This window comes from Castor canadensis, chromosome 16 (genome assembly GCF_047511655.1).
Source record: "Castor canadensis chromosome 16, mCasCan1.hap1v2, whole genome shotgun sequence".
Classification (NCBI taxonomy): Eukaryota; Metazoa; Chordata; class Mammalia; order Rodentia; family Castoridae; genus Castor; species Castor canadensis.
Genome location: NC_133401.1, coordinates 44,604,864 through 44,630,402, shown reverse-complemented (window position 1 = coordinate 44,630,402; position 25,539 = coordinate 44,604,864). Strand labels below are relative to the sequence as shown.

The 25,539-nt window shown below is 41.5% G+C and overlaps 1 protein-coding gene across 1 annotated transcript in view; it reads left to right on the top strand.

Annotated features, from left to right (window-relative positions):
- Nucleotides 1-25,539, top strand: part of Spock1 (SPARC (osteonectin), cwcv and kazal like domains proteoglycan 1) — a 490,594-nt gene that overhangs the window by 407,475 nt on the left and 57,580 nt on the right. Inside the window, exon 6 of the mRNA XM_074058856.1 lies at nucleotides 372-486. Within this exon, the coding sequence (XP_073914957.1) occupies nucleotides 372-486 (115 nt within the window). The remainder of the gene's footprint in view (nucleotides 1-371; nucleotides 487-25,539) is intronic.

The following is a 25,539-nucleotide window of genomic DNA, read 5'->3' as shown; positions in this document are numbered from 1 at the left end:
TTCCTGTACGTGGGAGGAAGTGTGGGAAAGCAGCCTTCTGTAGTGACATGGGAGAGCTTCAAGGACCATATAGGCCTCTACAGGTGTGAAATTTCATCAATAATCCTATCAGTACTGACAGTCAAGCGTACCATTCATTATAACAAGCTTTCCAGTGCTTCCTCTGTGTTTTCGAAGTTATCCTGCACATTTGGAAAAACATGAAAGACCACTTCTTATTTAGTATTCTGTACTTCACACCCTTAACTCAGATGGACTATTCCCTTCTCCATCTTTGCTCCCGCAAAGCAAGGGCTCCAGCCCTTGCTGGAGCTGAGTAAGAAGTCTGTGCTGGCTATGTTCTTACAACCTATTCTGTCTCTCTCTTGCAGTGCAAGTTGGAGTTCCATGCTTGTTCTACAGGGAAAAGCCTCAGCAGCCTCTGTGATGGGCCCTGTCCATGTCTCCCAGAGCCTGAGCCACCAAAACCCAAGGCAGAGAAGAATGGTAAGTGGAGAATCTCAGGAAACTTTCTGAAGTGGGGTTGGGTGGTTAGGATATGTTGGCCTGGCCAAGCTTTGTCTCAACATTCAACAGAGCTGTTTGAGCCCACACTGGGGAAATGGGCTCACTTGGCAAGTAAGTTCTCCAGTTGTTTAGGGGCACCTGATCTGGATTGCCTTCGGCTATCACTAAGAGAAATAGAAGAGCTAAGAGTCTTTGATAATAATTTTGTTAGAACAAGATATCCACTGGGTTCTTTTAGAGGTCAAATTTTCCAGGGGATGGGAGGGGTAGTTTTTCAGCATCTAAGACCTGGGCCTGCCCTTGGGTATATCTTGGATTTCCTTGAACTCTAATCTCTCAGTGCCTTTGAACTCATGGCCAAATATCAAAACAGAGACTTCTTGATGTCACAAAAGTGGAGAGAATTCTCCCCCAAAGCATGTCTTCATTAATACATTCTGCTTGGAGTGCAACAGAGAGCCAGGGGACAGATGAAAGAGAATTCCTCCCCAGGGCCCACTGTGTTTCCTCCAGGGCTGAGAGGGCCAGGAGAGGTCCAACTTCTTTGGATGTTTTCATGATGGAGAAAGTAATGTTTGTTGTCCCACTGATCCCTGCCCCTTTCTGAGCCTTCCTTAATGACACCCAAGGTAGAAGTTTGAATTTTCTTTTGCAGCACTGGATTTTCTCAGTTGTGACTGGTTTCCCTTAGGACAAGCTGGAGTGTGTGCATGTGTGTGTGTGTGTGTGTGTGTGTGTGTGTGTGTGAGAGAGAGAGAGAGAGAGAGAGAGAGAGAGAGAGAGAGAGAGAGAGAGAGAGAAGAACTCATGTCTTCTACAGCCAGCAGCAATTTGCAGTAGAAGAGAATTGACAGGGTAAAAGAGATTGGCCATTTTTATAAGCCATGTTGTCTTTTCCAGGGAAAATAGGTGATGACTTCAAGTGTAAGTTTGGTCATGGTAACTTCAGGAATATTGGGTTTTAGGGCTCTTTGGGAGGTTCAACTGAGGATGTAGAAAGACAATGTAAATCATGAGGCACAATGATCACAAGTAATCTCCCAAGATGATTCTTGATTTCCCAAATACTAATCTTACTGCATTTGGGGCCCATTTATTTATGTAATTACACAAAGAAAAGTTAGCACATTTTAGCCTCTTCATAGTCTGGTCAGAAAATTGAAAGCCATGTAACATGAAGTAACTAGAAAATTAACTTTTGTCTGGTAATTTCTGAAGAGTCATCTTAGGAAGTTGCAGTAGCCTCTCTTGTTCCAGGCATATTGTGTATACTGCTGTTATTGTTATTCTGTTCTGAGAGTAGGGAACCAAACCAAAAGTTATGTCTGCTGTTCTACCTGTAGTTTCCATAGATAAGGTGAAGGAATCTCTGCTCTAGGGCCTCTATATCTGCTAAGGTTTCCTCCCTTGCCATAATAAAATAACTGTCCCATTTTGGGGGATTGCTGTTTGTCTCTCTAATTGAAGAGCCCTTGTTCTTAATGGTGGCTTTCACATCTGACTAAATAAAACTTTCTCTAAAATGTGATACTCCGGGTATGGCCTTGACTCTGCTGTCTCTTTAGGCTATTATTCACTGATAAAATTAAAACAAATTCTCATTGAATCTGTGGAAGTAAGTACATTTCCATTAAACCCAAAGAGACTCAGGAAAGTGTTGTTCCCAAATTCAGAGAGGTCAGTGAGAACGAGGTTGCCATTTAAAAATATTTCAAGACATTTGCAAAAGCTTAGTCTACTAAGTTAGTGCTGAAAGACAGTTTCAAAGAAGAAGAAAGAACTTCATCATACATCAGAAAGAGAACATTAAAAAATAATGCCAATGATACTCCAAAATAACTAAAATTACATTTCTACATCAGTTCCTTCAGTATTATGTACTTACTTTTTGCTTTATTACATATTGGGTCAACAATTTGCTTTTAGAAAATCATGTGCCCCTGTACTGAAAGGGGCACAAGGAAATCCTTGCTTAGTCCCTAAGACCATCTGGAAACTGTCTAAGAAACATCACCTTGGAAGGCAATGGATGAGTCTATTCCTTGAACTATCAGTGGCTCACACTTGGTGAAAACTGTTTCCATGGGTTTCCAAGACTGGCCTTTTTTTCTAACATTCCTACTTGTAGGCTCTGTCTTATAGCAAGATTTTCATGTAACCATGAAGCAGAGCAGAAACTGCCTGCTAATGGTGAGACTGAATGGCTGTAACTTACTACGTGTCCAAATAGAGGAAGGTACAACCCGCATTAGGATATAATATTCAACTATTTAATATGGATTTGATCAATGTGTCTTTGGAAGATAAGACCATGTTATACACAATGAGGGCTTTGATGATTCCCCAGGGTCATCAAATGAAGTGAAATGAAATGGTTTACCTGGACAAATTTGATCAAGGGAAGGCTGATATTTTTCTTTTGTTCATGCCACCTCTCACAGTGATTCATGCCAGGCAAAGAGGGTAGGTTGAGGTTGTAGTTGGAACAAAAAAGAGGGAAGGAATAAAGGAGAACTGAGAAGAGAGATGAAGGGCAACTTTCAGGTGTAGGGGATAGAGGTAGGGAGGAGGAAGAGTCGAACGTGAAGCTACCTTCCTTACCTGTCAGCAGTCCCTTCTAGAAGCTGCAAGCCTGAATGTGGTATCAGTTGTGTCTGCCACTGTGAGACTCTTCATGGCTCTGGACTGTGTCAGCAGCACTCTTGCTTCTTGCAGAAATGACATTTCATAGTCTCACAAATGCAGGTATGTTCAAGATGCCACAAGACTTATAAGTAGCCTATTTTCATCGTTATCTCATTTTACAAGTTCTGTGGTCCTACTCAAAGGCACAGAAAACATGAAGTCTCCCTTCCATGATTTTCTGGCATCAAGAAGGCTAAGGAAGGTTGGAACTTCAAGTCTCCTCTTCATGGGTCTGACTGCATCCATTTCTGTTACACACATGACATTTGTCTCAGACTTGTCTTACAGGGGCTTTCCTGTTGGTAGCACAGGTCTCAGTGGGGACTCTACCCCTGTCTTGGTTTTCAAGATTGCTGCTTCCCAATACAGGACTCAGAACTGGTCAGAGGTGAGGAGAATTGTGGTGAGCAGAACCTTCCTTAGGAACTCCCCTACTTTCACCTGTTCTTCTCCTTCATAGAATTTCACTTCTTGGAGCCCCAAAGTTGATCGTCACTGTGTGTGTGTGTGTGTGTGTGTGTGTGTGTGTGTGTGTGTGTGTTCATTCAGGGAGTGGAGGAGGGTGGGAGGTGAGGACAGGATCTACTTGCTCCCTCTTTGTTTCAAAGTTCTCTGCTTCTTCCAGCCTTTAGTCTTTTGAGGTAAAACACAGCTCTTGTCAGTCAGAAGGCTGTATGCATGCTTTAAGTTTAAGTTTTGGAAGGAAAAACCAAGTGGTTGACTTTTTGTATGCTTTGTTTACCTCATCTTTCCTTTAGTGTGTCCCCTGGAGACTTGATGGGGTCATCCTTTATTTAATACATCTGAATATTTCCTATTACACCTCTCAATTACCTCATGACCTTGAGCAAGTTACTTAATTGTCTTATCTCTCTGATCTTATAATGCCAGTCCAACCTCAAGAGCATAAAGAAATGATTATCTGAAAATAAATCAAAACAAAAGAAGCAAAGGAAAGAAAGGAGTTAGAAAAGAGAGCTGAGAGACTGAGCACATAGCTCAGAGATAGAGCTTAAGCTTAGTATATACATGACCCAGGGGTAAATCCCCAGCATGGAGGGAAAAAAAAAAGGCAGCTGGGAGAGGAAATGGAAATCAGCTAAGCCTCAGCTCTGTGCATTTTGGGGAGTTTTTTAGGAATGATCTCTCCCATTTTCACTTTGTATTTTCCAGGACCTAAGGATCAGGCCTGTCAAGAAGTGACTTCTTTGGTTGAACCTTTTTTCTTAGCTCCAGGCCATGGCTACTGTTTTCCTTGGTCCTCAGCAAAGATGTGAGGCAGATCTGAAATACTAACTTCTTGATTCTTTACAATGGTGGAAAGTCTAAGGAGTAAATAGAGGTCTCTTATAATGAGAGGCTTTAAGTTACATTTTTCAATTAGCCAGCCTCTCTCCCCTTCTGAACGTAAGTATTTCTCCACCTACCTCAACTTCCCTCTTTCACAGATGTAAGCTCTCCCTCTCAATGTGGGCTTGGCAGCTTTGCTTCAGGAACCATTCATCCACGGAGGGGTTTTGGAGCTTCCCTAGGCTGAAGAGGACATTGCAGAGCTGTGGGGTTTCAGACCAGGAAGGGTCTCACTTACCCTTTATGCTACTGTATGGAGGTTTCTTGAAGGTGCTGCAAGTTTCCAGAGAGGGTCCAGGGGAAGGCCATGTGCATTGGGCCTCAGACCCTCCCCTTGTGACTGCATTTTTATAATAAATTTTTATTAGGATATATTCATTATGCAGGGGGAATTTGTAGTGACAATTCTGATTACACTTATATTGTACATTAGTTACATTGCCTCCATTGTCTCTCCCCCTCAGTCCCCTCCCTACCCCTGCGCTTAAAGCAATAGCAAGAGGTTTCTTAGTTCTATTTCATATAGGTATATGAAGTCCATCTGCCATATATGTCACCTTAATCTCCTTCCTTCACCATTCTCCCTCCCACTAATACCCACCTACACACACATATACTATACCTATTTTATAGTCCTAGTTTTCATTATTAATATTTAAGTTGATTTTCACAGGATTGTCTCAATGTATCCCTGCTGTGGGTATACTTTACTTTGGTCTATTCAACCCCTTCCATTACTCTCCCTTACTTCTTTACCTCCCACCTCCCATTTTTCAATAACTTTTAATGCACATCCTCATATCCTCTACCTTCACATCTTACGTGATATTGCTGATGCTCTATCATTTGCTTTTCCTTTTCCTTTTTCCCCGAGTTCCATAGAGCAGTTCTACCATTACAGACATGTTCTACATATGAGTTTGTATATGATAATGTTTATTTTTGTATGTGTTTACCTTTGGACCTATCTTCCACATATGAGAGAAAACATGTAGCTTTTGTGTTTCTGATCCTGGCTTACTTGTGACTCCATTTTTATCTTTATCACAATAGATTATATTTTTAGGAAGAGCTTGACAGTAAGTAACCTTTGTTCAGTGCCCATATACCAAAAGAGACCCCTAGAGGCCCACCAAGACAGAGAAACTTGCCTAGGCCCAGACAGTAAGTCACTGGACTCCTATGTATACAACCTTGGCTCATGGTCAGAATGAAGATGGTAAGGGACTGTGTGGTGGGAGATGAATGTAATCTCTTCTGGTCTAAAATCACCTGCTCAAATCTTATGGTGTACACCATGATGCAGAAAATATAACTTATTTTTTCTGCAGCAGCAAGGTTTGGAATGACAATCTACATAGGCTAACCTCCTCCACTCTCTCATAGGCAGAAAGGCCCTGAGAGAACAAGGCTCTTTCTAGGAACAGAGGCTTCTTGCTTCTGTTGGCATAGCTTAGCTTTTGGAGAAGGGATGTGGGTCTAGCCACTCAACTTGGAAACCCTGGAGAAGGCTGGAACAGCACCCTGTAATGGTCTGACATGTACTGCAGGTAGGAGCAGGACAGGGGTTCCTGAGCTGAGGGAGAAGGGAGAGCTCTTTCCATCTGGGTGTGCTAAAGAGGAAGTAAAAACTTCCCTCCAGCAGAGCTACTTGGAACAGCAGAAAAATTGTCTACAGCAATTTTCTTTTCTCAAATGGTGTTTTCCACCTGAGGGCTAGATTCTGGGGTGGGGGGGAGTTTTGGGTTGACAGACGGTTGTCTAATTCCATTACTTATCACAAGTGGAGTTGGGGAAATGTGTTTGAATGGGAACAGGAGGTAGTGCAAAAGAGATGGGGGAAAGAGTTCCTCCTAGCTGTAATGTTGCAATGGAAAAATCCTGAAAGAATCCTGCTGCAGAGGCTCCTAGAAAAATGGAGATTTATCTTTGCATTTAGGAAAGAACGTTTTTCTTTAATGTCTGTTGTGAAACAGGGTGAGGGCCTTGGGCTTGCAAACCTGCAATTTAAAAGCAGTTTATATTAACCTTTCCATGACCATTCAACTCCAGTTGCTTATTATTCAGTCAGAAATTAAACATATAAAGAAACATTTAATTTTTAGGGACCTGTTATTCTAAATGTCATTACCTTAAAAAAAAAAAAAAAAAGCTTGAGAATTAAATTGGCAAAGGCATCAAAGAAGAAAACTCATTCGTCAGGACCCTGAGGGAAGTGCTGAGTTTTGACTTTCATTCTTCCCAGTCTGTGAGATCAATGCTGGGAGGGTAGACCCCAGGCTCTCCTGCTTCCTCTGAAGGCTATTCAGTAGGAACTGCGGTGAAAAGACAAAGAGAGGCAAACTGATGCAGAGAGTCACTGGAGTCACCAGCCATCCTGCCTCTACTGCTCCCTTAAACTCCAGATTTAAATATTCAATGACCACTCAGCATTTCCCCTGGATTCCCATGGGCACACCAAGCTTAACATGTCCAAAAGCAAATGTCCCAGTCTTCCTGTCAAATCCTCTCCATCCTCATTCAGGATTTGCTATCTTAACTCATGCAGCTCCATTTCTTTCTTTTGCCGAAGTCAAAAACCTTGACTATTGGAGTTCAGAGGAGGGGATGGAAGTTTATGATACAAATTAATGTCTTTGATGGTTTACCCAAATGGCACTCCTCTGCCCTTACTTTTTAAAAAATATGACTTAACATACATTCTTACACTAACTCCAATGTTATGGCAAATGTATTCATACTCCCAGTTCTCTTATCTTTTATTTCTGGATAGGCCTCTAATTATTTTTTTATGCACAGACACTGACTTTTAAAACTTTACTTATCTAAAACTGGGATGTTTTCTAACCTGACATCTATATCTATATCTATATCTATATCTATATCTATATCTATATCTATATGTATATAGAGAGAGAGAGAGATAGATACATATATCTATATATATATATATGGCTTCATATCCTACTTTTATAGATCATGAATGTTTTGGGTGTGTCTTTCTCTCTTTCTCTGTGTATGTCTCTCTCTTTCTGTGACTCCCTCTCTTTTTCTCTCTCTCTCCCTCTCTCCCACCCACCCACCCAACCAGTCCATCACCAGCCTTTCTGCCTGTAATGCTCCCTTGAGCTTCAGATTTAAATGTGTAATGACCGCTCAGCATTCCCCCTTGGATGCCCATGGGCATATCAAGCTTAACATGTCCAGTCTTCCTGCTGAATCTGCTCCTTCCTCTTGCAGAATGTGCCATCTTAATTCATCATAGCTCCACTTTTCTACTTGCTGAGGTCAAAGAAACCTCTTTTCTCTCATGCCACATATATAGCTCATATCATCAGCAAATCACATTGGCACTGCTTTCAAATTTATTTTCCAATCTTTCCACTTAACCACCTCTACTGTGACCACCCTAGAGGTTCAAGACATCCTGTGGTATATTTTAATAACTTCCTAATTGGTCTCCAGGCCCCTACATTCTCTTTTCAGCATAGTAGTCCAGCTGCTTCTATAAAGTGTAAGTCAGTTATACCATCTCCTGTCCAGAGACTTCCCATCTTGTTCTGATGAAGTGGAAAAGTTAAAGACCTTGCAGTGACCTGCAAAGCCCTACGCAACCTGGTCCCTGCCCCTTGATGTCTCTGTCCCCGTCTCGTGCTTCTGACCCCTTTGCTTATTCAGGCTGCAGGCAGCCAGGCTTCCATGAGCCATCAGATGTGCACTTCATGGTTCTATTCCCCCTAGCCTGGACTGAAAATTCCCAGACATCCCCACAGTGCTCTGTATCAACTGTCTCTTTAAATCTTTGACAGCTGTCACCTTGGGAACCCTTCCCCAGTACTTCCTACCCACCTGCCCTACTTTATTTTTATTTATACCATTTATCACCTTCTAACATATTAGTTTGCTCACCTGTGCTGTTTACTGTCTGCTTTGCCCAATGAGAATGGAAGTCACATGAAGGCTGTATGTATAGATTCTCAATGATCAATAATTGTCAAAAATCCAATGAATCTGCTTACTCTTTTTAAGAGGTTGTCAATTATGTGTATTGACAACCTCTTATTCTTATGTAAAGTCTATATGTATGTAAGTACATATGTATATGTCTATTATGTATATGTTTGAAATAGTTTACAAAAAAATTTTTGTGACACAGATAATCCATATAAGGAAGTTACTGGGTGAAACAAGCTATGAAGTTTCTATATGTGTTTAATTCATTTAACAAGTTATGTGATTTCCATTACTGGTGGGAAAGTTTGAGATAGTAGGTGGAAGAGCAGTGTTTGAGGACTTTTCTAGAAAAGTCCTGTTCTTAACCCAAATTGCATGGCCATCCAAAGGCAGGCTTCTTTAGGAAGAGGGAAAAATACATGCAACACACATCCATTCACCTTAAACTGAATTTTACTGCACTTTCAGCACTCAGAGGATAGAGCCCTCTAATGAAATCATAGATCTCACTGAAGGGATTTTTCCAAGGTGAGAGAATTAGTATCTTAGCTCATTTTCTTCTCTTTTTTTAATGCAAACACGCTTAGCTCCCTGACGTTTATCAAAACACTGACATGGGCACATTGTTTCCCACCATGTTATGCTTTTCTTAGAGCCAACCTAGCTCCTTAAAGATAAAAATTCATTTGTAATCTGTCCTAAAGTCAACTGTTCTTTCCCTGCCCTGCTATCTGTTACTATGAAAAGCCAGCATTACAATATAAAATAAATTACAGTTATAATCAGAAGAAAGCAAGTGGCTCTTACCTACCAAGTGGGCTGCTTAGTAAAACATTGGTAGGCCCATTTCCTAGATCCAGGAGTTGAAGTGAAAGCTGGACCTTGACAAGGCAGGGAGCAAAGGAAGTTGAGGCTCCATCCTAATGGGTGAGAATTTGAATGGGTTCTATTTTAACTGTAAAAATAAAGCCCACACTAACACTGCCAGTAGACATCAATGTCCTCTGCCTGTGTATCACCATCATCAATGTAGTCATGATCATTACGACGATTCTCTGTTTCAAAACCAATGAAGGAGGCAGGAATGTCACTTTGATTATCTTAATTGAGGAATATATAATGATGCCAGATAAAGACCAGGATAAGTAGTTGGCTGAATATATTGTGATGATATGCAGATCTGTTGGGACTATAACCAAAACAAATATAGGACAATCCAGATCTCTCCAGTCTGAACAAGCGAGAAGAGGGTTCTAAGAGATTTATCTAAACCATAAATCCTTCTCATAGTCCCAGAAGGGTATCCTCCAAAGCCCATCCTACTTAAACAGAGGGAAGTTAATCGCAGGAGAAAGCAGACTACTTACACAGCAGGGATTCTACTTATGATCTTTTTTATCTTAAGATCTTGAATGAGCTAAAAGGAAAAATAGCTTCAGAACAGTTTAGGGGGAGTTGTAGGAAGGAGAGGCACAGCAATATTGAGATAGGAGACCATACAGGTCTGTAGAATGTGCAAATTCTGCTTCCCAATTTCCCAGGGGTGCAATAGCAGGTCTTGATGGGGAAAAGTTCTTCATATTTGACTACCTTTAGCCATGTGAAAGATCTCTTGAGACTTACAGTCAGCCCTCCTGCCATACACCAGCCTGATGATTCCAGAAAACAGCTGCATTAGGCTATCTAATCCAGTCTAGAGTACAGTTTCATGGTTGGTGCCCTCCAAGCTGGAGTCTCTTAAATGGCCTTTGCCATCAGATCATATGTGGAAGTGGAGTGAGGTTCACAACCAAGTAAGTCCTCAAGACTCCATTCAAAACTAGATATGAATGTAGCCCCAGCTTCAGAAATTACATAGGTAAGGCATGCTGGTGATTTGAAAGCAGATTTAAAAGTTAAATGTCAGAGACCAGAAAATCAGTGCTGACAGGGGGTTTGATCAGAATTCTGACCACGTTCCAGTGTACAGAGCCAACAAATACTACACAAACTATTTTAAAGTTGCTTTAAGCTAAAATTTCAAAAAGAACAAAGCCATTTTTATGGGAGATACTAATCCAATGGAAGTACTCCTCTGAAGAAGTTACTGAGGCTGAAAAGGCCTGGATCCCTGGATCCCTGTCCCTGTGTCTCTTCAAATCTTAGTAGATTTTGTTCCATGCCAGGCTAACCACCTGGGAGTTTTTAGAGCTGCAGGACAAAAGCTTAGAGTGGGACAGCAACATGTCCCGACTTCCTTGGCTTTGTCTTCATCTAGATCCCAGTCTGTGGTCTTGTTCTTTCAAGATGGGGGTATTGCTGACAGTCCCCACCTCCAGAACCCAGTATCTATACTGCCCGCAGGCTACATTGGTCAGTGGTTGCTACAGCACCTGCCAGACTCCTGACTATGATTTGCACCTGCAGTGTGTCCTGTTCATCTGAGGCTGCAACTCCAACTTACTCTGTGTACATCACACCCAGTTCAGTGCAGGTGACTGTGCATAGTGACTTTGATGATTTGTGGAATGAAATAACTGAGGGAATGAATAGGCTCTTACTGTTTTCCAAAAATGCATGCCTGAGCTTTTGGTGGTCCCAATCCTTGGAAAGATTGGGTTTTATAAGTGAATTAGATCCCAAAATTGAAGAGATTCTTTAATCCAAAGAAACCCATCTAGTTTCCCAGCACAAGTCATTCTGGCCTTGACCACAAGCTGGCACATATCTTCCCTGTATGTTTCTGGCTTTCTGAGTGGAAACAGATGCCAGCTTCTAAACCAGGCTCAGGCAGGTCTGATCTCTCCCTGCATCCTGCCTTCCTGACTTGTGAAAGGGCTCAAAGTTTCATAGGATGCACATGTTTTTGCCTTGATGGCAGAAGAGTAGCATCCTTTGGAATAGAACATTGTGTTCCCTTGGGCTCTCAAGAGACTACAGAGAACATTTCTAGGCAAAGGAGGGAGTATCTGGAGATTGCAAGAGTTTGTTCTCATTTGAGTCAAGAGCTTCTGGTACAAGAATTATACATAGTTCTGTGTTGTGAGATGGTTGAATTCAAATTCAATTACCATTGTGCCCAGTAGGAAACTTGCCTATTCAGAAAAAATATAGTGAACTAAAATCCACTGATCTGCTATTTCATAGACCTTGCTTCTGAAGACCTCTGAGCTCTGTTTAAAATTTAAACTTCAAGTCAGTACTCCAAGAACTTTTTTTCCCCTAAAATTGAGGGTAGTTATTATATCTGTTGGTAGAAGTAATGTGATTTCATCCATCTATCCATCCATCATCCATCCATTCAGCATTCATTAAGTGCTCATTCTGTGCCAAGATCCAGTGCTGTTTCTGCCCTAAGTGGGATAACAAGAACTCTAATATCCAGTACATCAATAATGTGCTATTCACGTGTCTACATGAGGAGTTCACTTATGTCCCAAGGTCACAATTGTCTAGAGCTGGCTGCTTCCATCTCTTTGTGGAGCTGGGTTTATGAGTCCAGGACTTCAAGGGCTCAGAAAGTAATAAACTTTCTGAGTGCTTTGCTGCAATATTGACCTACTTCTGTTGTAGATTCTCTGATCGGCCTTCATCTCATGTGGTTGAGATAAGGAAACTAATGTAAAAATGTGGGCTGTGCTGTTACTATTGGATGCTCTGATACACTGGCATTGTGTGCCCCCCCTGCAAGCTCCCTAAAACAGAGATAGGGTCAAATTTATCCTTATATCCCTAGCATGGGGTATTGAAGACATGGACAGCCAAGTGTAAGTATTAATTTGTAATCTGTGATATGTGTTAATTAGAGTAACATTTAAATGTATAAATGTCTTTCTACTTCCTTCTTCAGGAGCTATCGTTGATACCACACATAGGAGAGACTGACCTCCTCCTTGGTTTTCTCTGAGTCTTCCAATTCATGTTGACATCTGAAGTCTCTGTTACTTTCTGTGATAACCACAAGTGGACACTTGGCCCCTTGAGTCCTGTGTACCTGACTCGTCGTCCCCCTTGTCTTTAAACAGCAGTGAATGGAAAACTCAGAGCAGTTTCTTCTGGCATATGTTCTGCCCTCTTTTCCACAGGACAGCTGTTCTTCATCCTATCTCCCATAAATCTTTGTGCATCTTAGAGTTTTAGGTGAACTAGTTTATACTTCTCCATTATTTCTTTTTTAGTTACACATGATGGGACTTGTTAAGAGGCATTATCACATACTATAAGCCACGGAGATTATGGTGTTGGGCAGTTATGAATTTGAAGTCCAGTCCCAGGAATCTAGCTTTGAGCAAGCTGCTTAATTTCTCTGAGTCTCAATTCCTCATCTATCGTACAAAGATACTAGGTCTTTCTTTAGAAATTTTTATGAGAATGGAAAGAATTCAGTGAGATAATTATGAAATCAACTGGTTCTGAAAGGTGCACATTGGCTATATCTTCTTCTTCCTTTAATTCACAACACACATGTGTGTGCACACATACCACCAACCTGGGTCTGCTCTTCGTGCAGTTTGGCAACACACTGACTTCTAGAAGAGCCTGAAATTCTAGGAGTAGTCTTGTCAACTGTAGCAGACCCTATCAGCTCTGTACCCCAGGCCCATTCCACCCTAGTTTTATTCTTATTTTTTCAGTCTCTTCCACCTGAGGCTATGGCCCCATGGTTTTGTTCTGGCCCATAAAATGCAAGTTAAGTCTTCTGGAGATTTCTGAAGGCTCTTACCTTCATGACAATCAGGGACAGGTGCAGCCCATCTGTCCTTCCTCACTGCAGAGGGATGCATAGAGCTACAGCAGCTCTTTTTTAACCACAAGCTCCAAGCCCCAAGATCGTGGCCCACCCATGGAGCAGGACTGAACAGAAGCTAAGAGAGAACCTGGGTCTCTGATGGCACTGTGGAGTAGCCAGACCAGAATGGTGACCGCCTCTCCCCTTGCTTTTTATGACATAAAGTTATCCTCATGAACTTATACCAGCTTTAATGAAGCCTTCTCTCATTTGCTGTAACTGACACGAGTGCACCCCTTCTGAATATCTTGTCCTTAGAGAGAGGAAGTAGGAACTCCCAAGGAGTCAGGAATGATGGTGTCTTGGTACCAAAAGGAAGAGGAGACCTGCGATGGCCTCAGTGGTGTCACTTAGAAGGCCATGGATACTCAGTGTGTCTTGAGAGCATGTAGTGTCTAGAACTACTGAGGGGGATTAGCCTGGCCTAGAGGGGGAGTGTCTTCCCAAAGGGATGGTTGTATGTCTGATGTCCCTCATTCCTCACAAACACTGACCCAGGAGCAAGGAGGCCAGTCCATGGTGCAAACCAGCGAGACGTGCTAGGCTCTATCAGCCTGCACAGGAAGGAACAGAGACGGAGAAGCCAGGTGAGTGGTATAGGACAGCAAACAAAGACAAAATTTAAACTAGGTGAAAAAGCAGAAGTTATACATGTTTGTTATAGAACATTTTTTAAAATACTGCAAAATATAACGAATAATTTTTAAAATTACCCAGCCTCCCAAACCAAACATAATCACACACTATTTTCAAATCTTTCTTATTTGCTTAATAGTACTTAATAATTCCCATGTCATCAATTATTTTTTCCAACTTTATTTTTAATGTCATTATGGTGTTTGATGACATAAGTGTACTATAATTTTTATAACTAGTTCTTTATTGAACATTCAACAGCTCTGTAATTTTTCATCACTATAAACACTGCTTTTGTGAACACCATTATGTATACATGTTTTAGACATATTAAGTGTTTTCACGGGATACTTCCTAGCAGGAGAATCTCTGGATGGAAGTGTGGAAGTGTAATATCCTAAGTGCTTTGCTATTGCACACTTACAGAATTTCTTACAGAAAAGACGGAGTGCAGCATGTCTAGTCAGAGGACCCTTATCAACACTGGATGCTACAATCTTTGAATTTTTTCCTACAAAAAAAATTCCACAAGAGTGTTTTGTGGGCTAAAAAAGAAGGTAGCTCTATTAGCTAAGATTCAGCTCAATAGTACATAATAGAGATTACAGCTCCCAAGTAATAGTGATTTAAACAGAAGAGGGTTTGTCTCATTTTCATGTAAACCAAGTCAAGTGGTAAGATGCCCACGGCTGATAAGGGGCTACTGGGTCATCAGAGACCTGGCTTCATGTTGTTGTTCTGGAAGTTTCCACTCCATGGCCCATGATGTCTGCTAGAGCTCCAGCCACTCCATCTGCAGTCCAGTCAACAGGAGAAATTGAAGAGCAAAGAAGAATATACTGCTTTCCTTCATGCATCTCTCTGTGTATTCAGATCTAATTCTGCTAACATCTTGGTGGTCAACTCAGTCTGAACTTAGTCTTGGCCTAGTCACAGGATCCTACATAGAATCTGGGAAAAGTAGACTTTTAAGCCAGGAAGCCACAAGTCAGATGGAATCCAGGTTCTTTTTCCAAAGGAAATAATCTTGATGGATCTTGAGAGGCGATTATGTGACTGTCAAATTTCCATTTTTTGTTTATGCTGCAGGTTTCTGTGTGTGTGTGTGTGTGTGTGTGTGTGTGTGTGTGTGTGTGCGCTATTTGTAATCCTTTTTTAATTGGGTTTTAATGTTTAGGGTACTGATCTTTTTCTCAAACATTTGTAAGGCAATTTTTTTTACATAATAAGGATATGAATCCTCTTTTCATACTTTTTATCAGTGTGTCATTTGCCTTTGTGTTTTCTGTTGTTGATGGTGGCAGTAGTTGTTTGTTTTTGTTTTTGTTTTGTTTTGTCTTGTCTCATTTTTGAGACAGAGTCTTACTATGTAGCCCAGGCTAGCTTCAAAATCTTGATCCTCTTACCTTAGCCTCACCTGTGCTGGGATTACAGGTGTGTGCCATCATGATCAGCTAACAGTGTTTTTTGATAGAGTAGGATTTGGAGATTTTTTTACCCATTCACATCTATATTCCTTTCTTTTAGAGTTTCTGGCTTTGATATATGCATAGAAATCTCTCCCCTTTTCTGAGGCCAGATGAAAATTTCACCTATGTTTTCATTTTTTTCTTTCACGGCTTGAATTTTTCATCTTTGATGCATTAGGCCAGTGACATTCAAACAGCAAGAAATAGCTATGCTGGGGCTGGTATTAAACTTCTTGTCCAGCAACGCTCACCCTCCGCTGTAAGATGTGCTCCCTTTTCTGTTCTCCACCATTAGACTTCATATTTTCGAGAATTATGTTCGTGATCTAGTCACGAACTGAAACCTGTAGTTAGAAAAACAGCGTTTTAATCAATCTACCTAACACTTTTCCAGACACAATGTAAGCAATGGAGCTATAGGTTTTTTTTCTGTTTCAAATGGCTAGTTTTGAAAATAATTTTTAATCAGCAATTCATCTTTGCATCTAGGAAGTCATCCTTTTTTTCAGATTTTTCATGGCTATTCTTACCTATCCACTCTCCAGGATGATATTCAAAATCTTTTTTGAAAACTTTAAAAGATGAGATTTCATTTGGGTTTACAAAGTAATTTGAGAAGAACTGATATCTTTCCAGCTACATTGCTCCATCTGGAAACATGGCACATGTCTTCATCCACGCGTCCTCGGGAAATGTCTGCAGCTTTCTCTCACACACATTGGCTCTGTATTTTTCATTCTGTCTCCAACGAGAGAGTTGATGTTTGGTGATTGCTTTTGTGAATGAAATCTGCTCCCCATTTTGGTTAAAATGATTGTTTCTTTCAAATAGGAAATCTGGATTCTGATAGGGTTTTGTTTGCTTATCATTTTGGATTTTATGTAGAAAGTGATGTCATTTGAAGATAATGACCATTTCCATCCTCCTGTGCAGTGGGGACTTTAAGAAATAGCTGCCACTTGTTCATGACCATGATTTGTATTTTCTTAATCATCCTAAGTGCCCAGTGATGGAGGCACTATTGTCTCCATTTTGTTTTGTTTAGTTTTATTTAGTGGTACTGGGGTTGAACTCAGGACTGTGCTTGCTAGGCAGGTGCTCTAGCACTTGAACCATGCTCCCAGCCCTTCGTTTGTTTCTCAGGTAGGGTCTCACATTTTTGTCCAGGGTCAGCCACCTATCTATACCTACCAAGTAGCTGGGCTCACAGGCAGGTACCACCATTCCCAACTTATTGATTGAGATGGGGTTTAAGGCAGGGCAGCCTCAAATCACAATTCTCCTGATTTCTACCTCCTAAGTAGGTGGGATTAAAGTAATCAGCCACCATATCCAGCCTTATTAGTTCCATTTTAAAGATGAAAAAAGTGAACATTTGCAGTTGAAATTGTGCCAAGTCACATATTAAGCAAACAGGAGAGCCAGGTCATTGTGACTCCTGAATCTGAAGGTTTAAATACTTCACTCAACTATGTATTCTATATATGCTTCTTTTTGGTTAAAACTTTCAGAATGAGGAAAAAATAATACTGCTTTGCCAAGATTAGCCATGATATCATGTTTATTTTTTCAGTGCTGGGGATTGAACCCAGGGCCTTGTGCATATGGGGCAAGTGTTCTACCACTGAGCTACATTCCCAGACCTTAACTGTTTTTGAGACAGGATCTTGCGATGTAGCTCAGGCTGGCCTTGAACTCATGATCCTCCTGCCTCAGCCTTCCAAATGCTGGAATCATAAGTATACAGCACTATGCCTGTCTCCTTCATGATAGTTTTCATTTTTGTTGGAGCATCAGTGTGAGTTATGGCTGTGAAGGCCTTTGCCCATTCTGTCCTTCTGTGACTGGCCTGGTGACCTCCTCATGTGTCACTTGTACAGGCCACACCTCAATTCCCTGGCTTGGTCAGTTCTCCATCATTCTTCATGCTTAGAGCACTGTGAACCTTTTTATTTTTTCAGCAGTTAGTGTCCAAGAAAATTCTGTTTCCCAAATTCACCTTTTAATTTTTACTTAAACTTGTTATTTTATACAAGTTTTAGATTTCTAGAAACATTGTGACTACTACAGAAAGTTTCCAGATACTACCTTGTATCCATTTTGATGTCTTACATTTATATGGTACATAGCCACAATTAAGGAGCCAATGTCAATATATTTCATCAATTAAAATCCATATTGGAATACTGATTTCATCAGTCTTCTTCAAATTTCTCTTTTGTGTTTCAAGATCCATCCAGGACATCACTTCACATTTAGTCATCATGTCTTTTTAGGCTTTTCTCACACTTTCCTTTCTTCTGGTGATGTTGAAAGTATTAGGTACTGGTCAAGTAGTTTCTAGAATGTCCCTCAGTTGTGATTTGTTTTATGTTACTCTCATGATTAGACTGGGGTTGGTGGGGTTGGGGAGGTAAAGTGTCTTTGTCATCACCTCATGTGAAGGGGCCATAGTCTCTGTATGACTTATCATTGTTGATGTGAACCCAGACACCAGCTGGGGGTGCTCCTCATCAGGAACTTATTTCTCTTGCTTTCTAGGTCATACTCCTTAGAAGAAGTCACTATGCACAGCTGTGTCTTCATCTCCTTATGCAGACACTTGAGGGCAGAGGGTCTACATAAATTACTTAGAGTTCTTCTGTGTGGGAGGTGTCTCTTTCCCCTTATTTACTTAATTAAGTAAATTTATTTATATAAATATGGATCCATGGACATTTACTTTATACTTGAGGCATATTAATCCAAAGCTAAGATTTTGTTGTTGGAATTATTTTAGTTTTGGTCATTGGGAGCCCTTTCTCTTGGTTCTATATCCCTTTGACATGGGGACAATGAAGTTTAATTTGCTTATTTTTGAGTACTTCTTTAATTTCTGTCACTGCAAGATACTCCAGGCTCATCTTGTAACATTCCCTATGCCAGCCATAGAATCAACTTTGTGTTCTAAGCAACTTTGGTTCCTTCTGTTGGAGAAGCATATTAGAAACCAAGAGCTGGGAACAAAGTGTACTTGCTGCTACTGGAATGTCATTGCAAAGCAGGAAGTATATGAGGAAACCCATCTTGATAGGTAGGTAGGTAGATAGATGGAGAAATAGATCTCATACATCTATATATTCTTCACTGTGTACCCATCTGTACCTATATTGTGCTAAATATGACTTTGTAATGATATGTAAATTAACTGGTCTCAATATGACCCCATTCCCACCATCTACCGTCCATTTACTTTTCAATTGTAGTATAAAGATATATTTATACCAAAATATTAACTCCTACCTCTCTAGGAAAGAGCTTTATCAGCTAGAAAACTGTGCTCATGTATAGTTCTTGTCCCTACACAGGCTCATTTTTTAAGACTAATCAACTCAGGTCAGGACCCCTGTAATATATTTAGGTTGTTTTTGCCACGTTCTGCATTTTATACTAGGACCCTGACCTTGTAAATGATTTTTTAAAAAATTTACATGCATCAGTGTTCACTCTGCACTCTAAAGTTCTGTGAGTTTTGAAATTTTCAGTGTCATGTATCTACCCTTACAATATCATTTTAAAAATCTCATCACTAAATAAATTCTCTGTTTTACCTTTTGCACTACTCTTCACTCACCCTACTGCAAATCCTAGGAACCACTGACCTGTTTTCATTCTCTAGTAGTTTTGCCTTTTCCAGGATGTTATATACCTTTTATATGAGTAGCCCATTTACAGAAGCTTCTTTCACTTAGCAATTTCCATTTAAGATTCATTCCTGTGTTTCTGCAGCTTGATCACCCGTTTCTTTTTATCACTTATTAGTATTTCATTGTATGGACGTTCTAGTTTCTTTATCTCTTACCTATTGAAGTGTACCTTGGTTGTTTCTAGTTTCCATGCTTATGAATAAAGTTCATATAAACATTCAAGTTACATTTTTTGTGTAGTCATAGGTTTTGAAATCAGTCAGGTAAACACTTAGGAGTACTGATGGCTTATAAGTGAGTTCTTTAGCTCTGTAAAAAAAAAACTGCCCAAGTAGGTGTACCCTTTGCATTTCCACCCTCAGGGTTTCTGTTGCCTTGTGTGCTTACCAGCAATTGGTATTACCAGAATTTTCTTTCTCGGATTTTAGACATTATAGTAGTAGATATGTGTGGCATGACATCTGCTTTAGCTTGATTTTCTCTAATGACAAATAATGTGGTTATTTTCCATATTATGTGGTGATATGTCTGTTCAGATCCATTCAAATTTGTATTGGGTTATTTCTTTTCTTGTTGAGTTTTAAGAGTATTTGTGTTTAGGTATAAGTTCTTTATGAGATATATACATATGTATATCTCAAATATTTTCTTCCAAAATTTCCAGTATTGTTTGTTTTAGTTCTCTTAACAATGTTACTCATAAGTTTTTAATTTGAATAAGGTCCAACTCATCTATTTTGTTCATTCATGGATTGTGCTTTTGGTGTTGTATTTAAAATTCACCAGCAAACTCAAGGTCATATAGATTTTCTTCTATGTTTTCCTCTGATGTTTTATACTTTTGCAATTTGTGCTTATGGCTCTCATCCATTCTGAGTTAATTTTTGTGTAAGGTATAAGGTTTCTGTCTAGATTCATTGTTTCACATTTGGATATCCAGCAGTTCCATCACCATTTATTGAAAGTAGTTGTAATATTTATATGGATTTATGTTTGTTCCATTAATCTATTGTTTCTGCATTACCACAGTGTCTTAATTATCATAGCCTTATCATCATCCTAGAATCTGGTAGTAAGAGCCTTCCCAGTTTGTTTTTCTTCTTTAGTATTATGGTAGTCTCTTTATAATATAATAAAAATATTTTTTAAAAGGAAATATGTTTGGTTCCAGTCTTTTCACATAAAGTGTGTACTGCGCGTTATCCAGTGCTGGCCAAGCACATAGCAAGCACTCATTTGTCACTTGCTGACTGATGGAAAGGAAGTGGAGAAAGTGCCATGGCCATGTGTGCATTGGCAGGTGGCTGGGTGTGGCCATCTCAGTGGGCCACTGTACTTCTGCATCCCACATGAGGGGATCAGCACCCATGGTTCCCAAGAGAAAGCAGATTATTCCCGATGATTAATCTAAAATGATATGAAAATATTGAGAAATTGATGATCCTTAATCAAAATATAGAGATTTCAGATAAACTGTAGCACATTTTTGAATAAGGATGTGATAGAGTAATAATTCTATAGTCTGTTTGATACAGACATAGGAAAAGTGTTCATGAGTTAGGTTACTCTAAGGTCCCAGCCATGTAAAAAATTCTACAGGTCACTTTTTTGCTCTGGTAAATTGGGAATCGATGGGTGTCTCGGGAGGTATTCATCTGCTGTGTGTTTCATGAGTTGATATTTGTAGAATGTTTTTCTCACCTGCCATGGAGTGTTCCCAGACTTGCTTGGAAATTGTCTCCAGCATTTGTCTTCCCTCTGAGAGGCTTATATATATGCTTTATGACAAATTTTCCAGCCACAGTGCAGAGCTGGGGTGAGGAGACATATGCCCGGTGTGCATTGACAGCAGATGGAGCTCATCAGGATGCATTAGAACAGTAGTCCAAATCCTGGTGAAGTGCTAGCCTGCTATTATACTGCTGTCCTGTCTGCCTCTTTGGATCAGTGGGTAGGCCCACTTCAGCTGGAAGCATATCAGTGTTGACGGTCCTTTCAGCTCCAGGCTCAGGGCCCAGTCTCTGTTGGCATCACCAACAGGAGACACTGGGCAGCTGCTGGTCTCAGCCAGAGCAGGGTGCAAAGTGCAGGAGGGAGGACAGAAACTCCAGGGAGAAACTTGGCTGTGTGTGGCAGCTCCACATTAACCTTCAGCAAGCTCCCTGAGATAGCAGTCCTGGCAGGCCCCAGCCTGCAGCTGGTTTTATTAGTCGTCACAGTATGGGAACAACAAATGGATTGCCAGTGGAGACATCTGGTCCTAACCTATCCAGAAGAAGGCTGACATGTAAGGGAAGCTTGCTCAGATGGAGAACCAGTCACCTGTACCTTCATAGATACCCAGAACCTAGGGTGTTGAGGATGTCCTCTTTAACTGGGCTTCTCTGTTCTGCTCTTTTCCTGCAGAGCCTACCTTATGTGGTATCCCAGCAGAAGCAGCAACTGAGGGCTTATAGGGTGAAGCATACTCAGGTCCCTGATGCCAGGGCCGCTCTTCCTCTGGTCGTCATTAGCAAAGCTTTGCTTGCTGATGATATGGGCCCTGTCCATGGGATCATGGGAACTGGGGTCATGGATATTCTGGGTTTGTTGGGCATTGGGCCACAAAGGTGGCAAATGAGAGTTTGTGTGCTCTAAATTTTCATCCTCCAATCTGGGGTCTACAGTTAGCCTACAAGGTAGAATCATAATGAAGAGTGGTAGTAACTGAAATTTAAGCTCTCAGTGGTTCATCGCCATTGACATGGTCATTGAGGTCCTCAAGGGTACAGATCCACTATTTGTTCTGTCTGCACCTGCCTCAGGTTTGCCCCTCTTCTCCTAGGCTCCCAATGCAGGCAGAATGTCCTTGTTTCAAAGAAAGAATATGTGACAGACAGGCAGAAAAGCAGAGTGGTGAGAAGTGTGGCTCAGTTGAATGACTTCCAGTAAATCGTTTACTTGTTTGAATTCATGTCTTAACTGGAAAATGGAGAAATAAATACCAAAGCCTCCTCATGGATTCGTTTTGAGCTTTGAATGAAATAAAATCATTAGGAATTGGGCTGGGTGTGTCTCCTCACACTAAATGATGTCATTACCACCACTGCCATCATGTATGTTGTTGTTAGTAACAGGAAGGTCCATGTAACAACATCCTTTCCACTCAGTCATCTGTCCCTTGCATTAAATCAAAATCAAAATCAGAGGACCCCTCTGATTCCCACAGTCTGCAGGGCATAATTAAGGATGTCTACATAGTTTTTGCTCTAGTGCAGCTTATACCTTCAGAGGCGAAAATTCATACACTTGTTAAATTTCGCTAATATAAAAATAGGCAATGCAATATGTGATTATTTATTGTGATGAAAGCCATGATAATGTTATTCATCTGACTGCAAACAGCCCTGATCCCTGGCTCCTATTTCTGTCAATCTGTGTCTCTAAAATACTATTTCTGTGAAAAGTGACAGAGAGCTAGAGGGGACAGGGAAACAGACAAATACACTGCAAAGCTCCTTCACCATGCTTCTGTTCAGGCATTAAGCAGATATTCCTGTTCCCTTTTCTTACCTTCTTCCTTCTCTATTTCTTGAATCCCTCCTTTCATCTTTCCCTCCCTCTACTCCAGTTTAAACAGGTGGTGTACCTGCTTGGTTGAGATGTTGTCACTCAGAAGATTTCTGCAGAAGGAGAAGGAAGTGGGCAGAACACACTCCTTGTATCCACACCTGGGTCTTGGTATTGCTACCTACCTGCTTTTTTCCCATCAGTACTTAAGTCCTGTATATTCATTCATATTCCTTCCCTCCCACCATTCCTCCCTCCCTCCCTCCCCCCTCCCTCCCCCCTCCCTCCGTCCCTTTTTCTCTCTCTTTCTCTCTGTCTCTCTCCCACACATAGGCAGAAAAAGAAATTTCTCCTGAGGTAGAGTAATTTGGTGACCCATGAGATCTATGAATCCCAGAGTTTGATAACCAGAAGTCTCTGCTAAAACAGGAGAGAGAGAATTCAGCTGAATTTCATTCTGCAGCCCCATCCTGAGGGCCTCCGCTCCCCCATAACAGGCACCACAGGAGAGATGGCTCCACCCCAGGCAAGAGCATACCTCTCAACTCATCTTGCAGTTAGGTAGAAAAGTCTGCCATTCCTTAATACCTGGTTTCCCAAAGGCATTTTTCTATTCTGTGACAACTCCGATGTGGCTTCTGCCACCAACCTCTATTTATGTGATCATTAAAATATGTAAATGCAGCACTGGCAGTACTGCACCAGTGTGAATGCAATCGTCACCTCTGGGTCACCTCTCCCTGTTCACCTAGGTCTCCAACATCAGGTATATACCTGTTGTTGCCAGGCAACCGCATGGAGTTTCTGAAACTTTGTTTCTCTGTCATTCCCAGTGTGAATTTATGTATCAAGAAATATTTTTTAGGCAAGGCACTCCTGTGAGATCAAAGGGCAAAGCCCACCTTAGAGAAATCTACAGATGAGGCCCAGGCAGAACACATGTGTTCTCTTTGGCCTTAGCTGAAGTAGGTGTTATACACTTTCTTCTACTAAGCCACTGCATGTTAGGAGGTAGCCACCATTATCCTAAGCAATACAAAATTAATTCAAAGAATGTTTACTGATCAACTGCAAGGAGATAGCTATTGTGCTAAAAACTGGGGACCTAACAACACAGACTGTAGAGGAAGGTTTGCTCCAGGGGACTGGAATCCTAGGGTGGCACTCACCAGCCTAGCATGTGCTTTATACATGTGCTGCTTTACAGTGGCTACCAGAGGGGTTATGGACTATGTTTCTGTGTGTCACCTTGACCCTGGTACCTAGGCCCATGCCCAGCATCTCAAAAGTGCTTGAAACCATTGCAGAGGATGCCATGATGTGAATCAGAGACTCCTGGAGAAGCTAGCATTCTGTCTTTCTTCCTAAAGAGGGGAGAAAGTTACTTTGCCAGTGGGTACGCCTTTGGAAATCTGCTTTATTTTTCATTGTCTCATAGAAAAGGGAGCCTAAGCCTCTAATTGCTACTATCAGAGCCAGAGCACCTGCTGGTTCTAGCGGCTGCCTCCATTAGCGAGCTGCCTCTCTCCCAGGGCTGTGGGCTGCTAATCTGAAAGGGAAATAACTTCAGGTTGGGGGTGGATGGAACTCATTGTTGCTAACTGCTCACTGTGTCTATCGCTGTCTCACCTCTCCTCTTGAGGAGAGAAATCAATAGCATTTGAAATGTCTTGCTAAGTAAGTGTTTATGAAGAAGGTTCCCAGGGGGCTGAGCCCAGGGGCAGCTCCAGAAAGCCTGGAGCAGGAAAAGCCTCCTGGATGAGGGGCTGATTCCCATCCCATTCTTGCCTTTCTGGTCTCCAAAGCAATTGCATCCATGCAGGGCTCTTTGAGCTGACCAAGTGAGTTAAGATGCAGGTGAGGATGAGACAGGATGATAGTTACTCATTCACTCGTTTATCCCACTCTGCATTTTCTGAGCACTGTGAGTGCTGGACAGACCATCCATCCCTGCCCTCAAAGAGCTCCAGTTTGCAGGGAAGACATGGAACTAGGCCATGAGAGTTGTACAGAATGATGTGATGGAGGGAAATAAAGAGAGTTTAAGGAGTGCACACTGGGCAGAGGGGCAGATTGTCAGGACATCCTGATGGAATACAATGGTTTCTTCAGAGTTCTTGCCTTGGATCCCTGCTTTGCCACAAACTATTTTGCCATGACCTGTTGATTGTGGAAAACATTGGTCAAGGCAAGATAGAGAAACGTGGGACTATGTGATCAAGCCCTGCTCAGGGGTGCTTGATGAATAAGGGCTAATTAGATCATGAGACAGTATAAACCAGCACTGGAGTCCAGTGGACTTCCCCTGTGAGGAAAATACACAGACTGTTACTCAGCCTCCACCCTCCAGTGTGGCTCAGCCTGTTCTACTCCAGGGGAACAGCTTTCTGTCAGAGCCCTATCCATCTCTTACCTTCCCTGTCCTGTGTGCTTCAGGACCTTCCCCTTTCTGCTGGCTCCTCAGTTTCATCCTTCCTGGGAGCTCCATGAGGAGCTTCTCTCTGTCTTGTTCTCTGGTTAATACCCAGCATGGGACATCACTGTGACACTTGGGGGGCATCCAAGCAGAGAGAAAATGTAGCCTTGCTCCTATTCTGACCATTGGCCTCTCCTCCCTCAATGCTCTTGCTCAGAATAGCTAAGAGAGAAAGTGAATCAGTGATCCTTGAACACTGTGGGGTGAAAAATTAACACCACACATATATCCCACCCCAGGGCTCCAACTTGTGTTAAGCTTGGTCCAAGCAACACCTGGTTAAGAATCATTCATGTGACAGAGAGGGTATATGTTTGTGATGACCTCAGGACCATGCTTTCTTCCCATGGTCACAGGCACTGGAAGCCCCACCCTGAAGCAATGCTCAACCAGACAGGTGAGCCTTGCAGGGCAGCAGCCACTGGCCCAGGCGAGGGTTCCCCTTGGTCATGGCTCGCA